Source organism: Ceratotherium simum, chromosome 23, assembly GCF_057802395.1.
Source record: "Ceratotherium simum simum isolate JZ-2026a chromosome 23, ASM5780239v1, whole genome shotgun sequence".
NCBI lineage: Eukaryota > Metazoa > Chordata > Mammalia > Perissodactyla > Rhinocerotidae > Ceratotherium > Ceratotherium simum.
In genome coordinates this window covers 27,762,573-27,786,194 of record NC_141922.1, presented here as the reverse complement: position 1 = coordinate 27,786,194, position 23,622 = coordinate 27,762,573, and the positions used below count along the sequence as shown (strand labels likewise).

General features: G+C 34.3%; 1 protein-coding gene across 4 annotated transcripts in view; it reads right to left on the bottom strand.

The window, feature by feature from the left end:
- CSMD3 (CUB and Sushi multiple domains 3) overlaps window positions 1-23,622 on the bottom strand; it is a 1,195,693-nt gene that overhangs the window by 271,708 nt on the left and 900,363 nt on the right. For all 4 annotated transcript variants that reach the window (XM_004431279.3, XM_087447535.1, XM_004431280.3 and 1 more), the window contains 3 exons: window positions 21,422-21,613; window positions 14,044-14,182; window positions 10,072-10,259 (listed from right to left, as the gene is read on the bottom strand). In XM_004431279.3, the coding sequence (XP_004431336.2) occupies window positions 10,072-10,259; window positions 14,044-14,182; window positions 21,422-21,613 (519 nt within the window). The remainder of the gene's footprint in view (window positions 1-10,071; window positions 10,260-14,043; window positions 14,183-21,421; window positions 21,614-23,622) is intronic.

Sequence of the window (23,622 nt, the reverse complement as noted above, 5' to 3'; positions counted from 1 at the left end):
GAATTTAAATCAACAATATCCTGGTGTTTGGCTATTACAGAAATTATATTATTATAATATATACAATCTGATTAATTGCAACAGTAAAAATATATTTCTTCCATTCATAAAAGTTTGCAGAGTTCAAAGTACATCAACATTTATAGGAAATGATGAGAAATTTGTGCTTTAGGAAGAACACTACATAAGATTTCTCTCAATTCAAAAGAGGAAATGGTGGAACCAAACATTTAAATGATTTTAACAGATATCAGAGGAATGAAGAAAGTCTACTTTCTTTTCTTCCTTCTTTCCAACAAATATTTGAGAGCCTACTACCCAAATAACTCTGGAAATATGGCAGTGAACAATCAGAAAATATTCTAGCCCTCATGGCATTTAAAGTCTATTAAGAATTACATTACAGGGCCAGCCCTGGTGGCCTAGTAGTTAAGTTCAGCATGCTCCACTTCAGTGGCCTGGGTTTGGTTCCCCGGCCCGGACCTACACCACCATCAGTGGCCATGCTGTGGCGGTGGCTCACATACAAAAAGAGGAAGATTCGCAACAGATGTTAACTCAGGGTGAATCTTCCTCAGCAAAAAAAAAAAAGAATTACATTAAATAAATATTTGCAGTTGTGATGAGTATTGCTAAGGGGAAGTATTCAGGAACCTTCCTGAAGAATTGACATCTTAACTGAGCACTGAGAGATAATGAGCTGACTAGGTGACAGAGACATGAGGGGCATGAAGGGGAGAAGGTATACTGGAGTATGCAAGTTGGATAAAACTGATTCTTGAGTTTCAGTCCAAAGCTAAATAACTTGATCTTCTACCAAGCACATGCACACAGGCATGCATTATATGCAGACTTCACTATAAAAATTGCTTCCCAATCCAAGGAACTTTATTTCTTCCCAGATAAAATATTCACACACACTGTCTTCAGGAAACAACACTCAGGGTGAATACTCAATCTGGTCACTAAGAATGGGGCTTTAGTGTTGCAGGGACTGGTTTGTTTATTTTTAAGAATAAAACTTCACATTGAGCCTTTCCTTAAACAAGCAGAAAAACACAATGTAATTTTTAGGCAGAATGGTAACCTACCATTTATAGCTGGCCTTCCTGAAATTGAGCTAAGTCCTTTGAGGGAAAAGGAAGGATTGAAATTGAAATTACTGTTTAAAAGAATTAATCTAAACCTTTGACAAGTCTACCTACCTAATATTCATCTTTTGAAAAGTTTGCTTTTTCCTTCTTTAAAGTTTTCCCAAAAGTTTCAGTGACAGATCAGTGAATCCGTAATACAAACATCCTACTCATTGAGGACAGGGAAATGTGGTTGACAAATTAAAAATATTGCCTCTGCAACAATTTTATATTGCTAGCCTCATTTTGAGAGGATTCATTTATTCCACTATTATGTTTAAATCCTTGGTGAACAGCTTTCCATGAATAATACTGCCCTTGTTTATTTGCATGGATGCTATAGCAATTACATCTGGAAATTTGAAAACACCTGGAAAATCCTTACATAAAGGTCTAGGCAGTGGATGAAAAGGTGATTTTAGTTTTTGAAAATAATGGTGAGGCAGACAAGTTGATAGCATTATTTTTAATGAATAATTAATTTTATTAATTAATTAAATTAATAGTAGTTTGCCTACTGAACAGATCCTAGCTATAAAAGTTCCTGGCCTTATATACCAAATAAAGTGTATTAGAAGATGTCTGCTGGAAGACAGAAGTGAGCATAAGCGATAAAGCCTATATCTTACCTATGGCTTTTTTTATTCATTTTTACAAAAGATGTATTTTTCAGAATTTTTCCACAGGAACTTAAACTATCCTCAATGCTTATTTTAATGAAAACATTTGATATTATAGAGCTGAAAAATGTGCCCTGAAGAAGATTCAATTAGAAAAATTAAAGCTTTACTATGCTCTGGTTTTCATTTTATTCATGAGAAATACAGATATTGATATATATAATAAGCATATAATTATTGCATATGTGCAATAAAAGCATATAATATTGTAAAGTTTTTATTATATTTTACACCAAGAATAGCGATGACTAAATAGTGCTTGTTCAATTCACACTTAATGATTTATTTATACATAAATATTGTTTTCTGGACTAAGAAGAACCATAAATATATATATACATTTTTTCCTCCCCAAAGCCCCAGTACATGGTTGTATATTCTAGTTGTAAGTCCTTCTAGTTCTTCTATGTGAGCCACTGCCACAGCATGGCAACTGACAAGTGGTATGGTTCTACAACCAGGGAACGAACCTGGGCCACCAAAGCAGTGAGAGCACCAAACTTTAATCACTAGACCATCAAGGCTAGCTCCATACATGTTTTTATTGTTAAAGAGATTTTACTTCAAAGTTTATTCCCACATATAGGTGTACATTCATGAAGGGACCATTATGAATGATGTCATTCTGTGGATAATTAAAATTAGGTATATATTATTTTTGTTTTTGAGAGGTGACTACAGTATATAATATCCAGCTGCCTGTTATTTCCAGAATAGTTGACAGATATGGATGGGCATGTACCTGCTGGCGTGAGTTCAGCAACTAAGAGCTGAGCTGCCTTCAAGTTGTGTATGCATTGTAGTCCCCTCATCTGATCAAAATCAGTCCCAAGAGGCCCTCCCTATTGGAAGATGCAGAGGTCACACAGGGCCAGATCTCCTAGGGTGCCTTTTGAGAATAAACATAAGCCATACATGTATCTTTTTTACTTTTGAAATTATTGTTGTAATGGAAATTCAATGATTGCTCCCCAAATATCTCAAAATAGAGTTGAAATGTAATAGGTTGCTCTGTGAAAAAATATATCTTACCTTAAATTGATATTTGAATTTAGGAAGTAATTTATGATACTTTTAAGGTTCTTGGAGCAGGTGGCTAACTTACACCATGTATAAACAACTATCATAAGTCTTTCACCGTACATATTGGTGCCTATGAATTGATATTCCCTGCCAGCTAAAGCACCAACTGCCGCAGGTCCCTTTCAGTGGCACAAAACTGTGTATATTCTCTCTCCATCAAAACCAGTATATTTTGTTAAAATAATACAAATCATTACTCAAAGTCACATTTGTATAAATATTAAAACTATAAATATTTAAGACATACTTAACATTATAATCTAAAATAGTCTTAATAGTAAAGCAATGCAAATGAGAGCGCTGTTTAAACTCTAAATATTTACTCAACTATTAATTTGTTAATACTGTACCTCATTGAAATTACAATGAGATAAATGGAGACTAGGCCTGATTTAAACTTTGGGGACATTCTTTTCAAACTAGCAAAACATCTCCCCCTCCACCCCAAACTTCTATTTCTCTACTCCAATTTACTATTACCTACAATACTGGAGTATCTACAATACTACAGTACCCAAAAATGGATAGTCACCATTTGCTTTATGTAAAAATAAAGTGGTATTCCTTCCAGAATCCATGTTAGCAGGTTTGTGTTTTCGCAATGTTTGAATATATCATTCATTCATCCTTCAAGTGCTTTGTTTGCACTACTACTATGTATTTGCACACAAACAAAAATAAGATTCAGTATCCATCTTCAAGGAGAAAATGGAGCGATAGACATGAACACAAGCAATGGCAACTACACTCTGGTGTGAGCTCTAGTAGAGGTAGGTGCTGGATCTATGGTTTTTTAATTGAAGGCCTACAAATAGCATTATTTAGAGTGAGTCAGGACTTAACAACTTTACTTTTTCAGCGCTAACAGAAATCAAAATGCTTAAGTCAAGGTATATGATATGTAATACAAATGGCAAAGGAAATACTTTTATTCTCCAAGGCCTCCATATATATGTCAATTCATTTTGGCGGTGCACATTTTACCTTGGAAATTGTGAGGAACTTGTCTATGGCAGAAATAAACATAAGGACCACTTTATTAGCTTTAAGAAACTAGACAATTTAAGAGGTAACATTTTTTGAAATAGGATAGGAAATAGGGAGGCTGATACGAAAAGACAGACTCTGGAGACCCTGAGTTGGGAAATGGAATTTTCCCATGGATGAGGGTTTTGAGGACCAGTCCAGAGAATTAATTAGGTTAGATTGGGGAGTACCATGAACTCAGTACTAACATCATAATGAAATACCTTCTGGAGTATAAAAATAGGACCTTGTGGAATTGAGTGTAAGTGGGTGTTGTGTAGCAGCTGAGGATGGCGGGGAGTAGTTGTAGGGTCCAAGGAGAAGGACTGTAGTTCATGGAAAGATTATCTATTTCTCTCTGCCTGTACTCTTATATTTTTATTTGCCTTTACTCTTATTGGTAATAATAATTTATATCGTCTTATGCAACTCATTTTAACAATCTTATCCTCAATTTCATCATTTGTAAAATAGAGACAGCAATACCTACGTCATAATGCTGTTTAATATTTTTGTTGCATTGATAAGTGTGCCTGCTCATGGGAAGGACAGAGATAATGTATTAAAAAGAGCTAATCATTGTACCTATAATAAATACATAATAAATAATTAATATTATCTTTTTTTTTTTTTTTTTTTTAGTTTGCATATGTGGCCCCTTTCCCACGGCAGCATAAATCTTAAGTTTTTGGAAATAATGGGACATGGAAATTGATCAAGCTGGGCAATAGGAATGGACATACATTTAACTGAGATATGGGCAAGTAGGTTTTATTTTAAGTGCGTAATTACATGGATTTAGTGTGAAATGTTATGTAGAGAAAGGATTGTAAGGCCAAGTCCAGTTTCCATGAGAAAGAAATCTGTAATAAATTAGCACCATCTGCCCTGAGCATAGTACTATTTGTGACATTCTTTCTGCATCTTTTATCCTTGTGATCTCTGGAAACGTTTTATTGAACATTAATTCACAATTAACTTAGCTCTACTGTTTACTTCTCTTTCTTTTTTTCTTTTTTAAACACGTCTTATCTATAAGCCTGTTAACTTGCAGATGTAAGTAGCTATTTCTAAAGAGCAAAGTTCTCATTTATAAAATACAGCACAGAAATTTATCTCTAAGGTTTCTTACATTTCAATGATGCTATTATTCTATGATTCTAACTATGATTTGATTTAAAACAGAAAACAGCTGTTTAAGCTGCTCAAAACCCATCAATTAAATAATTATCAAACAATTACCACGTGTAGGTACTATTCTAAGGCACTCACTATATAGGGGTGAATAAACAAGAGTTCTTGCTCTTAAGAAGGTTGAATTTTAGTATACGTGTGGAGAGTTAGTAAAGCAAAAAACCTACATAGGTTTATAAAATCTAAAATTCTACTACCTCAAATCACCAAGTCCATATTTTTACAGGGAAGTTCTAGCAAACGTTTAAGAAACAGTTGATCCCTATCTTACACAAACTATCCTAGATACTAGAAAACTGAGAATGCTCCCAAAGTTACTCTGCTGTATAATCTTGATCAAAACTAGACAAGAACAATATAAGGAAGGAAAATTATAGACTAATCTTATGGTAATACATCAATGATGATACATTTTTTAATAGATGGTAATAAATCTATGGCAATATATACCATAATTACAGAAATTTAATAAGTGTACTGAAATCAGCAAAGTATATTAAAAACAAAAAATAATGAAACAACTGGTTTTATCCTACGAATGTAAAGATGTTTTAAGGTTAGAAAAACTATAATTTACAACATTAAGAGCTTCACAAAGGAAAATCATGTGATATTTTTAATAGCTGATGAAAAAGCAGTTGATAAAATTCAATCCCTTTATGATTAAACCATTTTAGTGAACCAGGAATGGAAAGAAACTTCCTATAATTGATAAAGAATATCTCTAGGTAATATATGTAACATTTTGCATAAGAGTGTGGACTCTGGAGCCCACTCTGAATCAAACCTTAGCCCTGCCATATGATTTTGGGCAAATTACTTAACCTTGATATGCTAACACTTCTTTACTCATAGAGGTAAATGATTTTTATATGTAAATAATATTGAAACGTCTCTGAAAATGAGTTAAAAAATGTGAGTCCTTAATAACATTGCTGCCAACCAATAGCAAATGTCATTCTTAGAGGCAAAATATTGGATGTATTCTCTTTAAAATCAGCAATGACACAAGGATGACGGCTATCGCTGTTTGAATTTGACATGGTGCTGAAGTTCCTATCAAGAGCATTAAGCTAAGAAAAAAAATACATAGTACGTACATACTAGAAAGAAACAGAGCTATTTGTTACTATTTGCATAGAAAATCCAAAAAACTCTATAGAAAAATTATAATTAATGAAAGAGTTAAGCAAGTTTGCTAGATACTAGGCAATTACAAAAATCCATTGTGGTCTTATTATTAGCAACAACCAGCAAAATCATTAAGAATAAAAATATCGCTTAATTACAATGGAACCTGCACGACGTTTAAGATTTAGATGAGAAAACTTTCATAAAGACAATCATAAACATTAGTGAAAGACACTGAAGAAAACATGAGTAAATTGAGAGATATGCCATATTAACAAATGGGAAGATTAAATATCATACCCACTTCAGTTTATTCCTAAATAATTTATAAATTCAATGCAGTCTCAATGAAATTCAACAGGTGGAACAAGCTTAATTCTAAAATCTAAATAAAAGTTCAAAAGGTTAATAGACAATAAGATAATTCTGGAGAAGAAGAAGGTGATGTATTCTGCCTACCTCATATCATGACTTATTTTAAAGCTATAGTCTTAAAATTCAGAGAAGTCTTGGCCTGGAGATAGAAAAATAGGCCAATGGAATAATAGAAATTTAGAAGCAGACATATAGAAACCCAATGTTTGAGAGCAGTAGCATCATCTGTCAATAAATGGTGCAAGGACAATTGACTATCCGTATGGAAAAAATAAAATTGGATGCCTAGCTTACATAAAAATAAACTTCACATAGACGAAAGAGATTAAAGGTGAAAAGCAAAGCTTTAAAACTTTAGAAAAAGTTTAGGAAAATGCCTTTATGACCTCATAATAAGGAAGGATTTTAGGCATAAAAAGCACAGACCACAAAAGCAGGGAAGATTAAACATTGATATTGATTTTTAAAACTTTTGTACAGCAAAAGAAACCAGAAATAAGGTGAAATCACTTGCCAAAAATGATGGAAAGATTTTTAGTACAACACAGATAATAAAGAATTAATATCCACAATACAAAAAAGATTTCTTATAAATAACAAACAGGCTACTGATTAGAAAAATGTACAATAATAGGAATATGTAATTCACAAAAAGGAAACTTCAGTATGCAAACTAGGGAAAAGATGAAAAGATGCTCAACTTAACAGTGATTAAAGAAAAGGCAATAAAAATGACAATAAGATAAAATTTAATACCCATGAGATGGACAACTTTCAAGTTCGACAAGAACATTGGTTTTTTAAAAATGTGGAGTTTCTTGAAATCACTATCTCAAAGATATCTGCACTCCCATGTTCATTGCAACATTATTTACAACAGCCAAGATATGGAAACTACCTATGCATCCATCAGCGAATGAATGGATAAAGAAAATATGGTGTATACACACACACACACACACACACACACACACACACAATGGAATATTATGCAGCCATAAAAAGGAGGAAATCTTGCCATTTGTAACAACACAGATGGACCTTAAGGGCATAATGCTAAGTGAAATAATTCAGACAGAGAAGGACAAATACTGTATGATCTCACTTATGTATGGAACCTAAAAAAAAAGCAAACCAAACTCAGAGAACAGATTGGTGGTTGCCAGAGGCTGGGGTGGGGGGATGGGTGAAATAGGTAAAAGTGATCAAAAGGTACAAACTTCCAGTTATAAGATAAATAAGCCCTGGAAATGTAATGTAAAGCATGGTGACTATAGTTAACAATACTGTATTGTATATTTGCAAGTTGCTAAGAGAACAGATCTTAAAAGTTCTCATCACCAGAAAAAAAGTGTGTAACCATGTGTGGTGATGGATGTTACACAATATATACATTTTACAATATATACTTATACTACATCATTGTTTTACACCTAAAACTAATATAAAGTTATATGTCAATTATATTTCAATTAAAAATTTGTAAAGTTTCTGATATGCTTTCTTGATTGTTGAGAATATAAATTGGTACAAGCTCTTCTAAGAGTAATTTGGAAATATGGAGTTAGATTCAAGATATTTGACCCAATAATCCCACTCCTAGGTTTATAGATTTCTTAGACTCTCACGAATATGTTCAAGAAGGCATGTAAAAGAATGTTCATTTCATCATGATTCGTTTCTGGTAGTGAAAAACTGAAACAACCTAAGTGTCTATCAGAAAACTTTATAAATTAACTATGATACAGTCATATGATGGAATATCATAAAGAAATTAATGAACTAAATTTACATGTCTCTATCATTGATAAATCTCAAAAACAAAGTAAAAGGAGAAAAAAATTTTCACAAGGATATGTACATGACAGAAATAAAAATTTTTCATGAAAATAGGGTGACAGATGTGTACATAAAGGAAAATATAAAAATAGGTACCAGCATACATACATGGAAAAGATAAGCACCAAATTCAGAATTAGGAGGATACTGTCATGAAAAGAACAGGACTGTCTGAAAATGACCTTGAGGGCTCATCATGGTTGCCTAGATAGCTAGCTTGCTGGGTCCTGGCGTATGATGTGGGGAGCCTCTTCCAGTTGGAGAAATTGGTATGGTGCTCAAGTTCAACTCTCCATAAGACCAGTGCTTCCCAACCCACAGACACAAAGTCTAAGCTTCCCTGGTTTGGAACAGCTAGCATTTGCAGACAACTCCAACAAATAGCTGGCACACCAAATCCTCACTGTCTGGTTCCAAGCAGCTTGTATATTCTCCCACTGACAAAGCTATTTTCTTACTTTGCTCTGTAAGATGAGAGATCCAGAGAGGGCTCAATCTTTCCACTGGAATGAAATCCACACCATGTCCATTTCCAGCAGGTACCTTGGCCATTGCATGCATTTCCAACTAATGATGGAGATATTGGAGGACTCCAAGCTTCTATATCTTGCTGACCTGTGAATTTTTCCTTTCCCTAAAAAAGCCTTCCTTAACCCATGCCATGTGAAGTTGTGGAATTTATCTTGAATTCTTTTGGTAGTTCTGAAGAAATACACCCCTGTTCCCATGGCAAATGCAATAGGAGTTTCAACTGTATATGTGATATTATATTTCTTAAGACAAGAATAAAGAGATCTGAAGCAAATATGACACAATGTTAAGGTCTGTCAGGTTGGATGGTGGATACTTTGAAGTTTGTTTTATTTTTCTGTATAATTTTCAGTTATTGAAGTATTTCGTAATGAAAAAAAGAAAGCCAAGTAGTAAGTAACAATTGCAAAGTATGTATTTTCAGAACTCAACTGATAACTTGAGATGTATAATAAGTAAGTCCTTTATGGATTCAATTATTGAAAAATAAATTTTAACTGTAAACAACTAAGATTGAACTTGTTCTTATAGTCATTGAGTTAAAACTTAAGAAAAATATATTTATAAACATCCATAGGCATTGTAATATTGATTCATTTAAATACTTGCATAAATATGCTAAAATATTATAATTCTCACTATATTTTATTCTTCTTATTCAGAATATTGACATATTTAAATATCTTTAGACATTTTCCGAAACATAATTATCACTATAATTTATTCTCCTTATCACTGAGAGTAGTCTCTGAATAAAGATATTTGAGTGAATCTTCAGCTTCCAAAAAATGACTGTTTTTTAAAAAATATTTTGTGGTCTCAGCCAACTCCCACAGTACACTAATTGCTAATTTGTTTGCCTGATACATTTCCTACGGTAGTAATTAGGGAAATGCTAATTTCTTCTTACTGATAGGAAAAGCCTAGAGTGAGAGCTCTTTTATGGGATGAATTGTAGGTAGCCTGCATCAAGAAATGCATATATAACTAACCATTGACAACGGCCAATATAAAATTATTCTCCTGTGTAAAATAGTCACAATTTAAATCACAATGCTAAAATCAACATTCATGTTTACCTTTATATTCTAAATGAAATCCAGTGTAACTAACAGATCCATCACTCCGAAAAGCCAAATGCATGGTATTTGAGCTGCTCTCTATTCTCTCTGGTAACTTGCTGTCTTGAAAACTTCCAATCAGTGGGCTATTACTGTCTGGTCCATCATATATATAGAGGAAGTCATAGTTTGGTTCTATGCTAAAACTAAAAAAAAAAGGAAGAGAGAGAAAAACAAGTGGAATGGTTATTACTAAGGTATTAAGTCTAATATATATATCATATATAATCATATATTAATTCAGTCAATATCGTTAAAAATAACAACAGACCCTGTCAAAATAAGCTACTTTGAAAATTCGCCTGGCAACAACACATTGAATATGAATATCAGCTCCACAGTGGAAAAGAGAAAAGACATCTTGATTTTTTCAAATATTTCTAAGTTGGCATTGTGTCCACAGGGCATACGAATCACTGTAAGGCAAATGGTCTAGTTGATGAAAAGGTACAGGATTTGGAGTCAGAGATGTAGTTTCAAGCCTTGCTTCTGCCGTTGTCAGCTACTTATCTTTATGTAAGTTACTTTGTATCAGTAAAATGTGGAAGACAATATCTGTTTTTTAAAACCCTTATCTAGATATTCTGCATCATGAAAATACAACCTCTTTTTGCTCTGTCAATGGTACTATTTGCCTTAAACTTTGAAATTTATGAGCATTTTTGCTGTTTTAAAATTCAACTCTACATATCAGACTCAAACAGAAGTTTGAAATACAAAATTTGCATTTAAATAACTCAAATGAAGCACGGCACATTGCATTAGACATTCTTTTTCCTGAAAGTAAATATATTTTCTTCTTTTAGAACTTAATGTAGAAGAAATCAAACCAATATACTATTTGTCAAAATTAAATAATGTGTGAATAAGGACATTTTAGCATGTAAATTACTGTAAAATTTGCCTAATAAACTTGCCTAACAACCTTCAAAATTATGAGAATTGTCTCATAATGATTATAGAACCCATATATTTAGAACCTACGCAATCATTAGTCTATTACCTAACTCATACTGTGGCAGAGAAAAGGATGGACTCAACTAGGGCATTAAGAAAAGTCAACAAGTTCATGATATAAAATAAAACTAGTAAAGCTTGCCATTGTTAAACATCCATCAGTGGTGAAACTATTTTGTCAAGTTTTACCATCTCTATCTCTGCATCTAAACAAGAAACTTGTTAGGTGAGAGATATTATTTCCAAATCTACTGGATTTACAGAGGTTAAGTTTCCACAACAACTCTAATCCTTTATGTATGCATGTTTAAGGGGGAGGAGCCTAGCTAGTTTACTTGTTCATAAAGAGTGGTGAGAAAAGACTGAAATAATGCAGAGGTTCCCAACCTTTCCTTATATAAGGGACCCTGTAACATGAGAAAATTTGGGGACCACCATCACATTGCTATATTTTGTTTTAATTTATTCAGTAGTTTCATAAGTCTAAATCAATTAATTACTCTTGAAACCTTCAGTGAATATGAGGCCTGCATTTTAGTAACTTTTGCTGTAATAGAGCAGAAAACAGAGGACGAGGCCTTATTTCATTACTTACTCCCCCTGTTCTGGTGTGAAACACAACATTTCTGAACTTCATCTCTTGCAACATTTAGGTTTGATGAGAATTACAACTTCCTCACCTACCTCACTGTTGGGAGAATCACTAGGAACAAGTGATTTGTAAATGATATATTGTAGTGGCATGTGGCCTTGGAAGGCCAAAAGCCTATTTAACAGTGGATTGTAGTACATTTCTTTTTAATTTCTAGTTTGAGCTTAAATAAATATTTCAAAATATTGATCTGTTACTTCTTGGAAAACAAGAATAAAACAAAAATTAGTCTTTTTCTAGGAAATTTTAGAATCTTAGCTGTAATGATTATTTTTCCTGAAAAACTAGAAAGTCAGTACATTCTCATGGTACACTCTATTTTACAAGGCACTTTCAGAAATACTAACTTGGTCTTCTCAATAATGCTGTGGTATAAGGAAGGGATTATCATTTTCATTTTCCCAATGAGTATACTAAGGCCCCGAAATATCAGTGGTCTCTCCAAGGTCACATCATAAATGACACAGCTGGAAATCAAATTTAGGTCATGCACTTCATGTAATACAGCCTTCTACCACTCAGTTATTAACTACAATAATTTTATAAGTAAACTAACCCTTGCATCATACATCTTGACATTTCTAATATCTATACTGCTGTTTCCTCAACTATAAGAATAGAAATAGGGGTCCGGCCCCGTGGCTTAGTGGTTAAGTGCGCGCTTTCTGATGCTGGCAGCCCCGGTTCAGATCCCGGGTGCGCACCGACACACCGCTTCTCCGGCCATGCTGAGGCCGCGTCCCACATACGGCAACTAGAAGGCTGTGCAACTATGACATACAACTATCTACTGGGGCTTTGGGGGGAAAATAAATAAATAAATCTTTAAAAAAAAAAAAAAGTAGAAATAATAGTACTTACCTCAGGAAGTTGTCTTATAACTGGGTCCTCAAATGTAACTAACATTATCATCATTGTTGCTTTGTTATTACCAATTATCAATGTATCGCTACAAACTATAGAAATAAAAATTCCGTATATTCACACTTTTTAAAATTTTCATGACTTCAAATTATCTTTTCTTTAATTTTTTAAAAATTTAACTTCAATATATAAGAAAAAACTGCATATTTGAGCTTAATATTTTACATAAATACCAAGCAGCTTGAACACACTAGCAGAAGGAGTTGTGTTGCTAGGGCCAACATGCATCAGTCTTGGGCACTGAAGATTAGGAACACTTCTACTTAGGAACTCTTTGAGTTGCTGATACCTAACACTCCCATTAAAATCTTAAAGGGAAGGGTTAGGCCAGGTTTTATGATAACATCTATTAGCTTCATGTGAGGAGACAGAGGTTCATTCAAATAAAGAACTTAACCAAGGTAACACAGATGACAGGGGCAGAGCTAGGGCTCCAACTCAGCTTCCTTCTTTCCCATACAGGAAGCCTCACCCTCTACTACTCGAGTAATAAGCTAACCCTGCAACTGACATCCCCAAACAACAGATGTATATTCTGGAACACTCCCATGTAAAGTTCTATCATGAGACAAGTTCTGTTGAGAAATCACACAGAAATGATCCATCAGATTCCACTTTGTAGGCTTGACTTAATGAGACCACCAGAAAGGGTGGTAGTTAGAATATACGTCTTCCCAAGCCCACCAGGTGGTGCTGCACATGGGTATTTAGATGCTTCAAAAGGGTTTGGGTGGTGCACACGTGGGAGAAAAAACTCCTTGAAGTACTGACCTTCTAGTCTTGAAGTTTAGGAAAAATTGAATTTTTTTTTTTGGGGGGGGGGGGGCGAGGAAGATTGGCCCTGAGCCAACATCTGCCAATCCTCCTCTTTTTTGCTGAGGAAGACTGGCCCTGGGCTAACATCCATGCCCATCTTCCTCCACTTTATATGGGACGCCGCCACAGTATGGCCCGCCAAGCAGTGCATCGGTGCACGCCCAGGATCTGAACCAGCGAACCCCGGGCTGCTGCAGCGGAGCGCGCGCACTCAACTGCCTGTGCCACCAGGCCAGCCCCAGAAAAAATTGAATTTTTTGAAGCAGTGATGGTAAGTACAGGGAGGGAGGAGAGGTTATAGAGAGATCACATTTTATGAGACTCAATAAACCATGCAAACTTTAACACGTTTCCTCTACACTGGAATCTGGTGAAGATGCTCACCCACTAGCCTTCAGAACTGCACCGGCATCTTTGCTACGATACAAGGCTGTGTAAACTGTTGATTGTGAAGTATTCATATTAGAATTAGTAAAAAATAATAAAAATGTCATGTATAGAAATAAAAACTTGCCTGGTGCAAACACTAAAGCAAAATGACCAAAAAGATTTTTTAAATGTGGAAATGTATAAGAACTCACCTGATAAATGCCAAGGAGATAACATAGTCTGCATTGACGGCGACAGTCCAGTCACAGTCCCTGCTATGGGGATACGGATGAGGGAAGTTTGGCGAAAGAATAAAGCCTGAAGATCCTGTTAAATTGCCTCCGCAGGGTGCTTTAATTTAAACAAACAAGACCCCCTTAAGTGATTAATAAAATTTATTAGTTATCAATATTTGTGAAAACACTTCTCTAAAAAAATTTTGGAGGTTTTGTACAGACCTGAATTTTTATAGTACTGGATAATTGAATACTGCGTTGTCTTTCAAGAAAGACCATGAAAATATTAAATATGTACATACATACATGAATACATTGAATTTAACTGCTTTACTGGCTTCATAAGACAAGAAAAAATTATATATATATTTCCTCTCTCTTTCTATTACTATTTTGTTTCATGTAAAAGAAAAACACTGAGAAGAGGAGTAAAGATCATTTCCACATGGTTACTAAGAAAAAGTCTGAAGGTTACTAGAAGAAGTTAGAAACAAAAGAAAGCAAACAAAACCTGTAATAATAAGTAGAATAATAGGATATGAGATATTTGACTCATTTTCGTTTCTTCCCTGGTAACTTTTTATGTATTTATGGAGGAAGAGGCTTTGATAATAGTTAATGAGTGAGAATGGATAATTGTCTGAGAACCTACAGCACTTTACACTAGAACACTGTTATCCTGAGTGTTAGGATATTTCTAAATTCTAGTTGCCTGACTTACTGATGAAAGTGGACGGCTGTTGCACTTATTATTGCAGCCCCAAACAAAGGTTTCTGTAACACTTCAGTGGAGAGGCTCAAAAAATTGTCAGTGCAATTCAGAGAATAGAATCTTCAGGGGATTATTGTTGAAGTCTGTTAAACACAGCTTATGATCAGAAAATAATATGTTACACAGCTCTGGCAGCTTCAGAGGGAGATCGCAGTTGGGATTCTCATGATCTCACGATGTCTCCTACACATACAGCACATCAGCATTCTCCTCCTATCTGAGTTTTAAAATTATAGTTTTCTCAGATAAATTTTACCATTCACTTATAAGGCATACAGATTCTTTTGACAGCACAAAACTGGTTTTGGATGGAGGAGAATTTTGGTTCCGGCAACATTTCAAATCTCTATTCTTTGCCTGAATCTAGATATGCAAAATCATCATTACAATTTGGTAATTTCTGCCATCTAAATTATGGATGTCCACTATTACATCTCTCCACGCCCCTCTACCCTTGCCTCAGTGTCTCAGTCACAGTAGACGACCTCAGCTCATACTTACTGAGTATATTTATTTTCAAAGACTTAATATATTCATCACTGCTTACCTATCACTTGTACATTTTTGTCACATCTTGTCAAATGATTAGACATAAACTATCTCAACTTTTTGTAGTCTTCCCTCTTCAGATTTCGATGCCTCCTGAATATTTTTCTCTATAATCAGAGGATAAACAGTCCCTCCTATTAATCAGGATAACACCCTCAATGTGTCACATAAGCCCTCTTCCTTCTCCAGAACCTTTGTTCATTTATCTCCTTTATTCTCTCTGGCTTCTTCCCTTTGTCCACAGACACGCTCGAGTCTCTTTCATCCTAAACATGAAATAAAGTTCCCTACGAGCTATTTCCTTTCACCTTTTTTTCAACTGAGAATGTTAATTTTTACCTGATGGTTAAGAAATCTCCTCACCCTTTTGTGTTTAGTTAAACTGCTTATCGTGAGGAACCACACTTCCCCATAAGACTCAGAGAAGACTCACTTATCACATCTTAGAGAAGACCCCTTAAATAAGTCCTTCTCATTTTCCTATGACAGACCAGACACAGACCCTGAAAATTCCCATTCTTGTCTCAAATGATAAGATGAATTGCTTATCCCCACTATCAATCAGAATAAAATGCTTGTTACCAAACTTTGGTTAAGCTTCTCGCCTTCCTCTAGTCCCCTGAACTTTGCCCACCCTCAGCCTTGAGCCAGCACACAGCCCCTGCTGAGGATAGACTGGAATCAGAGTACCACATTCTCTGATCTACTCTCCACTCTGGCCCCTCTCACTCCAGTTCCCCACACCCGCTTCACTCCAGCCTTTTGTACTCTACAAAAGAAAAATCTTGTTTGCCTAACTCTTGAGATGCTCGTAGAGCTTGTGGTCACATTATTCTCCTTATCACAGTAGTAGTTCCCCCTACCCCTGTCCTGCAGTAACTCTTTTGGAACAAAAGTCTCTCCTTCTTTCAGATTTTTTTTTTAATTTCCACAGCTAAGTCTTCTGAAAAGGAGGTCTAATCTCAACATTTCTTTCTTCATCTATGTGCTGTATTTACCTATAGATGGACTAACATGATTAGCAAAAGAGGTCACTAGCAGGGAAAAAATAGTTTCTTGTGTTATATCTCAGAGAAAAGCACCAAAGAGAGAGAACTTATCTTAAAGTTTAGTATTGTTTTTATTTTAAATTATATTTAGAGAGACACAATAACCTTTTTGTTGCTTAGGGACTCTAGATGTCTTCATTGGTTCCTTTACCTCTCATTCTCTTTCCAGCCATTGCTATCTCCCTCAGCCTCCTTGCCCCCAACACAAATGCCTCTTAGCTCACCCTGAAATGACTTTTGTATTGACAAATAAAATGGAGACTTTTCTGTCTTGATCTTTGTTTTCACATCTGTAGTCACTCTTAACTGTTGACTTTCACCTTAAATTCACTCTCCTTGTTTTTAGAACTCTACTTCTAATTTTCTTCTAATGTCTTTGTACAGACCTCAGTTTTATTTCCAAGACTTCTTTAAATTTCACTTCATCTTATAATTTTAGTATTCTCCTCAGTTCCTTACCTAGACATCTCTAATTTTCACTCCATTACATTCTTCCTTGTTGACCACATCCAAATTTTGATTTTATCTTCCACTTATACACTAATGACTCCTTTTTCCTATATTCTCCAGCAGATTTCTCTGCTTACTTCTAAACCATATGCCCAAATGCTTATTGGCTCTCTCTACCTGATAGCCTGGGCACATCTAACACAGAATATCTAACAGAGCCAAACCTCAACTCAAGTTTGCTTCTCCTGCATTCCTAGGTTGTTTGATTAGCACTATCATCCACCCATGTTCTCAAGCTAGAGGCCTAAGATTCTTCCCTTTTCTTCACTGCACCCTTGCATCTAATCCATCAAGAAGCACTACCAAGACCCTACCTCATAGATCCTCGTAGATATTTTTCAACCTGGCTCTTCTTTCTTTGCCTACTACCATATTTCTAGATCTGACTCTTACCTGCCTCCAGAAATATTGCAATGGCTTCTTCTTTCCCATGCCTCTAATATAATCTAGTTTCCTTCAATTCATCTTCTCAGTGAAAACATCTAATTATACTATGCCTATGCATAAAATTCTGCAGTTGTTTCACATTGCCTAAAAGATAATGCCCCAATTCTAGTACAGCTTTCATGACCTGACCCCTGCAACCTTTCCAATTACATCAACCACCACTCTAGACACATAATTCACACCCAAATACCGTCAAACTGCTTATAGTTCCTTGTACTTCCATGCCTTTTCCATGCTATTTGTTTTTCCTGAAATGCCTTTTTTCCTTCTACATTTATATAACTCTTACTTATGTTTCAAGATTCACCACTGCCTCCAGGAAGTTTCCCTGGAAATCCCCAGCCTGGGCTCTGCTTCAGCTCTCTCCCACCGACTCTGGTATCCATAGCAACCTCTGCCTATCTCCATCATTTCCCTTACTATATTTTATTTTAATATTCCATTTGGGTGTCTGCATTCATCACTAATCTGTAAGCTAAAGACTGTGTCTTATATGTTATTTTATACCTAGAATTCAGCACATACTACACATTCCATAAATGTTTGTTGAATTGCTACTGGCTCTTTGTATTGATTATAAAGATAATAAAGATGACTACGGATGAATGTGTAATTTAATTTGCAGCTATGTGTTTTGATAAAAATAAAAGCCTATTTTGCCTTTGGAACATTTAAAATCGTATTTGAATTTGAAAAAGATTAGAGAAATATGCGTAATAATGGCAAACGTATATATGTATGTACATACAAATGAAAGACAGGAAGAATAGCAAAATGTTGTTTGTGGTTTTTTTTCACGTGCTAAGGTGGTGGGATTACGTGTAATTTGGGGAAGCATGGGGGAGCAATTTTGTTTGTTTCAATTTTCTTTATTTTTCACAAGAAACACTGGTCTTTTTTATTGTTAGAAGTTTTATACACATGCACACATCTGTATATATATTTATATATGTATATCTTTTATCATGAAAGTTATAGGAAAATCCATTACATAATTTTTAAGTATTTTACTGGATATTTTCCATGATTATACTATTATTTGAGCATAAGATCCTTTCAAATTCATTAGATTCTATTATTTAAATTATTTATCAAAGTTTTCCCAGTATATTTCACTGCTGTAGTTGATTCCGAAAATCTGCAAAAGCCATTGAGACAAGAAGAGACAATATTTGACATTTGTATATCCCAAACATTCAGTGAGTAAAGAAAATTCTCTTTGCCTTAAATATTCTAAATTTTAAATAGCATTTCGAAAATACATTTTTATTTTTATGCGTGTAATCATAAGGCATCAGAATAAGATTCTCCTTAAGTCAAACAGATTTATGAATTAAATTTTCAGTTAGGTTCTGTGGAATCCTGACATTAATGATTTGTTCTGAGCATAGTTTCTCACGAGGCAGTTATATGGGCAACTACTGATAACTATTTTATAATCCTCTTAATTTTTTCTCCCCAGTTCAGTTTTATTTGTGTCTACTGTCTTTCTCAGCAGCCCACTCACACTAATGTCTTTGTTATTTACTTTCATATTGAGTGCTGCTACTTTCCCTCTGGCAATGTCAAAGTAATCTTCACACTGTCAATTTTGTTGGAATGAATTCTATTAACTCGCTTAAAGATGACGTCCTTCTGTTTGGTACTTGCTATAAGGCTGACTACTTCTACATGCAAGCAAAATGCTTTACGCTCCAGGGTCTGAGACATAGAATTATGGAGTTTCTAAAAAGTTCAGGGTTTAATCTTTGGCATAGTATTTCCAACCATGGAGTTCTTTCTTATCAGTTTCAGAGGTCAAGCTTTTTGCAGCCTTAGCAATTTATCAGACTTCTTTTTTTTTAAAGTTATTTTTTTCCTCAGAGAAGCTCTAATGCATGTCCTCTCCTCAAGCTATCTTTTCCTACCAAAAAATAATGCACAGCACCATAATCCGTACAGACACTTTCCACAACCTGCTCAATTTAAGTACGATTTAGTGCTCAACTGTTTTTTTTCTAGAATTAGGACTTACTGGCTAAAGCCTTGTCTACAAATGGAATTTTACAACAGCTTATCTCAAAACTCTTTAATCTTTTACATTTTGGATTTTTATGTTTCCTAGAATTTCAGTGTAAAGGTGTTTGCTATTTTAGGATTCTAAACATAAAAACATTTGACATAACATAGGCTTTCTGGTAATTCTAGTAAGCAACACTCTTTAATGAGGTCTAAGAATCACAATAAAGCAAGAAGTTCTACAGTAAGTCTGTAGTGTTCTATCATTTCCTTTTTACACAAAGGTTTTCTTTATGAGATAATCAAATTCCAATTAATTGGAAAGTGGTGTTTTAATTTAATTGGGATTTTTTAGGTTAACAAACAAATGAAAACTTCATTGTTTCAGTCTCTTTTTCTTTGAAAGTGTTTCTTAACAGTATTTTTCCTCTGCTTTTATGAGTACAGTTACAATAAATGTAAACTGATCAACATTTGATGATTTCGAATCTTGCAATGGTACATGAAGAGCAACATAGTGTAAGTGGAAATAATGAAGTATAAAGGGAGATATGGCTAAATCTGAACTGGCTCAAGCTATGCCCTAATTTTGTGATTTTTTTTTTTTTTTGTCTCTTTAATAAGCCTTTTCCTTGTCATCCACCTCATTTTCTACAGAAGAAGTCGAGAACTGTCTGTCTTCTCCCTGACTGGTTTGAGCCTTCAGATGTGTTTTGTTTTGTGCATTGTTTTTAAAGTTCCAACGTATAAAATAGAAAAAATCTTATATAAAAATTCAGATTTTTTATTTTTTATTTCACTGCAAAGTGGGTTCATAAGAATAGGAACTTCTCCATCTTGTTTAACTGCTAAAGCCTCAGTGCTTAGAACAAGGCCTAGGACACACTGAATGACTACGGAATTTGAGTTTGCAACTCCTGCATATGAAGTTAAAAGAAGGGAAAAAATAAATCTGAATAATTGAGTGCTTAAGTTTGTTCACTTCTGATTGAGTTACTAAACATTATTTTCCTATTACATTATGACTCAAAAAAATCACTGTGAAATGATTATTGAAAGTGTATTTATGAGTTGAATATAGGTGAACAAAAATAAGGCGCAGTCTCCTAAATGCTAAATTGGTGTGTGCCGAATGCTACGAGAAATACAATGATGAGCAAGATATGGGATCTTCTCTCGAGTTGCTTACAGTGTAGTAAGTGAGAGAATATGTAAATAAATAAAATTTTGAGTAGAGAGAACATAGTTTGGTCAAAATGTATTGTAAATTCAAGATGACACCAATTCTAAAACACTTGAGGTAAAAGGTTTAAGATTAAAATAGTTTAATTTTATAAACAAGATTTTTTTAAAGATCATATAGCAGGTTTTCTCACTATTTTCATTCCAAGGGTGGTACATCCCTCTAACTTTTCCTCAATCCCAGTAGAGATATAATACGTATCTTAATTTTCTAGAGTCTAACTTGGGGACTCAAGAACAGAGCATCAAGACAAAAAGCAGCCGGTTGCGGGTATGAACCAAGATGCTGCAAGTCCTTAGACCATCAAAATAAAAACTAATGTTCTTTTGGAATACATAAATTGAATGGAAAGTCAAAGCTTTGAAAGTCAAACATAAGTTTCGATAATATCTTCTTTCTTAGAAGAAATAACCATTGTAGAGGCAAGATAGTCCATTTCAAAGACAGAGTCTGTATCCACTCTTAAATTTTAAAAGCAGTGGAGAACTACATTTATATAGTAAATAAGGGAAGATCAGGACTTTTCAAGAGCTTTGATCCTTATTTATTATTTTTTTAATATCTTAGAATCATTGAAAATCAATGAAATTATGGACCCTCTCCTCAGGGGAAAAATAATGATTATTTACAATTTAGTGCATTTTTTGGAGATTCATAGACCTCTGAAATCTTAGACTCCAATATAGAAACTATTTTACAATATTGTTCTTAAGTAATAACATCAATAACAGTTTTTAACCATTGTTTTATATTTATATAAAATTTTAATTGTTCTTTAATTCATACCTATACAGACTGGTGGGCTGGGCTGCCAGAAGTATCGATTTTCTACCTGAATGCAGGTTATTCTTTCCTCTCCTTGAAGCTCATATCCTGGGTCACATTGAAAAACAACAGTATCCCCAGGTTCTCGTCCATCCCCATTTCGAGTTCCATTCATGGGAACCCCTGGGTCACGACACGCAGTGGCAACAGAACCTATGAACAGACAGAAACAAACCTTTAGTTTTGGTGCTACCAAAATCAATTTTGAAGTTCAGACCTTGCAGCTTAGAACCTTCCACATATCTATGTGCTTTTAGAAAATCAACTTAAAAAATGCTGGGGCCAATTTTTAAATGACAGCACAATAAATGCTTTTTAATTTATTTTTGTTGAGTAATACGTGTGCTAACTTGTTTCAAGGAGGTTAATGGAATTTTAGTAGCTAAATAATAGATTTACTCAAAATCTATCATTTTGATGCTCTGTGAAAGATGCTGTGAAGAGGATGAAAAGAGAGCTGAAGACTAGGAGAACATATTTGAATGGGATATATTCCAGAAAGGACTTGTGTATAGAATATAAAAGAACTCTTAAAACTCAACTGTGAAAAAAAAGGAAGAAGAAAAACAATCCAGTTACAAAATGGGCAAAAAACATTTCAATGAAGAGGATACCAGATGGCACAGGAAAAGATGTTCGACATCATTAGCCGTTAGGGAAATGCAAATTAAAACCACAACGAGATATTACTACATACCTATCAGATTGACTAAAATAAAAAATATGACAACGCCAAATGCTGGCAAGATTCTGGAGAAAACCAAATTATTCATACACTGCTGGTGGGAAAATAAAGTGGTATAGCCACTCTGGAAAGAAATATGGCTGTTTCTTGCTAAACTAAACATGTGCTTACCATACAATCCAGTAACTGGACTCTTATCAAGTGCACGTTTATCCCAGAAAAATGGAAATTGATGTTCACATAAAGACCTGAACACTAATGTTCATAGCAGCCTTATTCATAATAGCTGAAAACTAGGAACAACTCAAATGTCCTTCAACAGGTAGAATGATTAAACTAACTCTGGTAAATTCATACCATGGACTATTACTCAGCAATCAAAAGGAATGATGATACACGTGACAACTTGGATGGACCTGAAGGAAATTATGCTGATTGAAAAACTACTATATAACAAGGTTATATACTGTTTGATTCTATTTGTATAACATACTTGAAGTGACAAAATTATGAACTGGAAAACAGATTAGTGGTTACCAGCGGTGGTAGGGGGAGGGGATGGAAGGAAAAGAAAAAAGGAAGGAAACGATGTGGCTAGAAAAGAGTAACACTAGGGATCCTTGTGAGGAACTGTACTATATATTGACTGTGGTGGTAGTAGTCATACAAATCTACACAGAACTAAATAAACACACACACAAGTATATGTAAAACTAGTAAAATCTGAATAAGGTTGATGGATTGCATCAATGTTAATCTTCTGGCTGCCATATTGTGCTATGGTTATGCAAGAAGTTGTCATTCCAAGACATGTTGAAGAGTACACAGGATCTCTATTATTTCTTACAACTACATGTAAATCTAAAATTATGTAAAAATACAAAATTTAAAAAATCATTAGAGAAAAGGAGGATGGTCTGAGACCATAGGAAAGAAAATATTCTTCTATGCACAGTACACGGCACATTTAATAATAAAGGTAACTCTAATTATTCAGGTTAATGGAACAAAATATTATTTTGAATGACCACAAAGTAGCTTTTTTACTCTAAAGCATATGCCAATTAAGTATCAAAACAAACAAGCTATTAAAATTTCCATTTAAGTAAGCTATTATTAAACTATATTCATAAATGTATTCAGCACTTGTACAAATTATTTTTTAAATTGCACATTAAAGTAATGACACAAATTGCTGGATTACAGACACATAACTGATATTCACTCATTCATTCACTTACTAACTGAATACACGTCAGGCATTGTGCTAGGTGCTAGGAATACAAAGAAGAAATAAGTAGACACACACAGAACTGAACAGACTTCAAATTGTTTTGTATAGTGGTGGTACTAACAAACAGATTCTATTGTATACATCCCCAGTAGGTAAGTAGGCAGGTATAGATAGGTAGACAGATCAATAGATCAATAGATAGATTCATCCATATATCAATCTGTGAATCCATCCAGCAAACTT